The 2999-nt window shown below is 51.7% G+C and overlaps 1 protein-coding gene across 1 annotated transcript in view; it reads left to right on the top strand.

Moving 5' to 3' along the window:
- LOC112073564 (rho guanine nucleotide exchange factor TIAM1-like) overlaps positions 1–2999 on the top strand; it is a 58892-nt gene that overhangs the window by 38157 nt on the left and 17736 nt on the right. The window contains 1 exon segment of the mRNA XM_070440198.1: positions 831–1016. Within this exon segment, the coding sequence (XP_070296299.1) occupies positions 831–1016 (186 nt within the window).

The following is a 2999-nucleotide window of genomic DNA, read 5'->3' as shown; positions in this document are numbered from 1 at the left end:
TGTCCTGTATTCTCCCCCTTCTTCTCTGGGCTAGTTGGCAGAGGGAATGTCCTGTATTCTCCCCCTTCTTCTCTGGGCTAGTTGGCAGAGGGAATATCCTGTATTCTCCCCCTTCTTCTCTGGGCTAGTTGGCAGAGGGAAGTGGCTCCTTTCCCCCTCCACCCTGGCTCTAGCACCACTCGCCCAACAACTAGTACAGGACTGTGACTGAGAGGAGACACACTGATGAATAATGACAATGTGCTGCTCCAGTGCCCTGGTAAACACCATCCCATTAGACATGTTAGTAGAGCTACACAGCAGGTCAACAGCAGCCGTTAGACTACAGAGCTGCAGGGAGCAGGCAGGTCAGTGGCACTTTAAACAACACGACTGGAAGCAGAGAGTAGAGGAAGGGCTTGGACACCATCTTAGGGCTCCTTGGGGCCACTAACGAAAGGTTTTTGTTGGGGAGAGAGCGAGAGAGAGAGAGAGAGAGAGAGACGCGTCGCGGACGGAGAGACTTTGTGTGGGAGTCAGCCACGCTTTTAGATCCTGTAATAACAGCTAACAGCTCAGACGAGCTGTTAAAGGCTCTCATGCATCTCTCTTTCTCTCCGATGAGCACCAATTAAAGGGGCAATCTGGGATTCAATAAGACATCAACAAAACTGACACCCCGCCACTTGTTGTGATAAACATCTGAGTTATGGGGCTGGTGAAGTGTAACTACTTTGAAATTCATAGYCAGAGCTATGGATGCAAGGGCTGACCGGCCATGAGAAAATGATGTATGTACCGATCCTGGATTGCCCCGTTTTGAATTGGTTGTTGTTGTTTGTGTGTTCTAGATCTTTCTGTGGGAGCAGAATTTAGAACAGTTCCACATGGGTCTGTTCCGGTTCCGCTGTTACCTGGCCAGTCTGCAGGGAGGGGAGCTGCCCAACCCAAAACGCCTGCTAGCCGTCGCCTCCAGACCGACCAAGCTGGCCATGGGGCGCCTCGGAATCTTCTCTGTGTCGTCCTTTCATGCATTGGTGAGTAGGATAGATGTGTGTACGCATAGGCCATAGGCCACACACGACGACAGACAGCACACACACACACCAACACACACCACACACACACACACACACACAGCACACACCTACAACGCACGGCACGGACACACACTCGCACCAAAACATCCCCTATCCATCGCCTCTCGCCTGGGATAAAGCAAGTTATTTTTTCACAACAAAGTACTAAAGTGATTGTCCAATTCCCCCCCCCCCCCCCCCCCCCATGTCATCTTCTGTTTGCTGACCGGGGGAAATAAACATGTCACATATATGATGTGTGCTTATTTTCTGTTTGAGGGCTATCACCTGTTTTATTGATGCCAGCCTCCTCCGCATAGCTGAGGTCCTTGATTGTGGCTGCAGAACACAGGAGAAGCGTAGGTAGAAGCTGAAGGATAACATTGATTTGTTTGGGAGCAGAGTGTAGGCAGAGCAGCATGGTGCCATTGGTTGATCAATAGCTTCCTTGTTGCCAGACGCCTACATGGGGGCTGCGTCCCAAAATGGCATCCTATCCCCTTTATAGTGCACTACTTTGACCAGGGCTCATAGGGTTCTGCCGCTCTGGTCAACAGTAGTGTAGTGTGTGTTATATAGGGATAGGTGCCTTCTGGAAAGCAGTCATGTTCTCTCAGAACAGGTGGGAGTCAAATGACTCAGAGAGACAGCAGGAAGGTAGGAGTAACAAAAGATGTCTGAAATAACACTCTTCACTCAGCTTTCTTCTGCGCTCGACCATCCGCTGTCTTTATCTCCATCTCTCGACATTGATCTCTCTCTGGCTCTCTGGCTCTCTGGCTCTCTCGCTAGCTCTCTGGCTCTCTGGCTAGTACTCTGGCTAGCTTCTCTGGCTCTCTCGGCTAGCTCTCTGGCTCTCTCTGCTAGCTCTCTCGCTAGCTCTCTGGCTCTCTTGCTAGCTCTCTGGCTCTCTGGCTCTCTCTCTGGCTCTCTCTCTGGCTCTCTTGGCCTCTCTCGCTCTCTCTGCTCTCTCTGGCTCTCTCTGGTCTCTGCTGCTGCTCTCCTGGCTCTCTTGCTAGCTCTCTTCTGGCTCTCTGCTAGCTCTCTCTGGCTCTCTGCTAGCTCTGCTCTCTGGCTCTCTGGCTTATCTCTCTCTGGCTCTCTCGCTAGCTCTCTCTGTGCTCTCTGCTGTCGGCTAGCTCTGCTCTCTGGCTCTCTGCCTAGTCTCTCTGGCTCTCTCTGGCTCCTCTCTCTGGCTCTCTCTGCTCTCTCTGGCTCTCTGCTAGGCTCTCTCTGGCTCTCTCGGCTTCTCTCTCTGGCTCTCTCTGGCTCTCTGCTATCTCTGGCTCTCTCTCTGGCTCTCTCTCTGGCTCTCTCTCTGGCTCTCTCTCTGGCTTCTCTCTCTGGCTCTCTCTCTGGCTTCTCTCTCTGGCTCTCTCTGGCTCTCTCTGTCTCTTGCTCTCTCGGCTCTCTCTGGCTCTCTCTGGCTCTCTTGCTAGCTTTCTCTGGCTCTCTTGCTGCTCTCCTCCTGGCTCTCTTGCTGCTCTCTCGCGCGCTCTCTCGCGCGCTCTCTCGCAGGCTCTCTGCGCGCTCTCTCACGCGCTCTCTCACGGCGCTCTCTTGCGCTCTCTCACGCCGCGCTCTCTCTCCATCTCTCTCTCTCTCCTACTCTCTCTACCCCTATACATCATAAGCAATATCTCATAAAAGCATCTGACAGAATGATGATATGCAGGAGTGCCCTTCATGAGGACAGAGAGCGTTGGACGTCTTTTGTAATCCACTTCAAGCCCTTTCTGAGTATATTAAGAGACCGTTGAAATCTAAAAGATGGAGAAGACAAAGTGCTGAGAATGTGTTTTATAATTCATGACCTCTGACCTATACAGTATAAGTACTCTGTGTTTATAAATTCATGACCTCTGATCTATACAGTATAACCCCTCATGGTTTGACCTAACCAGCTGTGTCAGGTTGTGTGGGTGAGGTGTTCTGTGTGTC

Source organism: Salvelinus sp. IW2-2015, unplaced genomic scaffold, assembly GCF_002910315.2.
Source record: "Salvelinus sp. IW2-2015 unplaced genomic scaffold, ASM291031v2 Un_scaffold2298, whole genome shotgun sequence".
Lineage (NCBI taxonomy): Eukaryota > Metazoa > Chordata > Actinopteri > Salmoniformes > Salmonidae > Salvelinus > Salvelinus sp. IW2-2015.
Note: the sequence above shows the minus strand (reverse complement) of the source record. Positions and strands in the feature narration are given on the sequence as shown.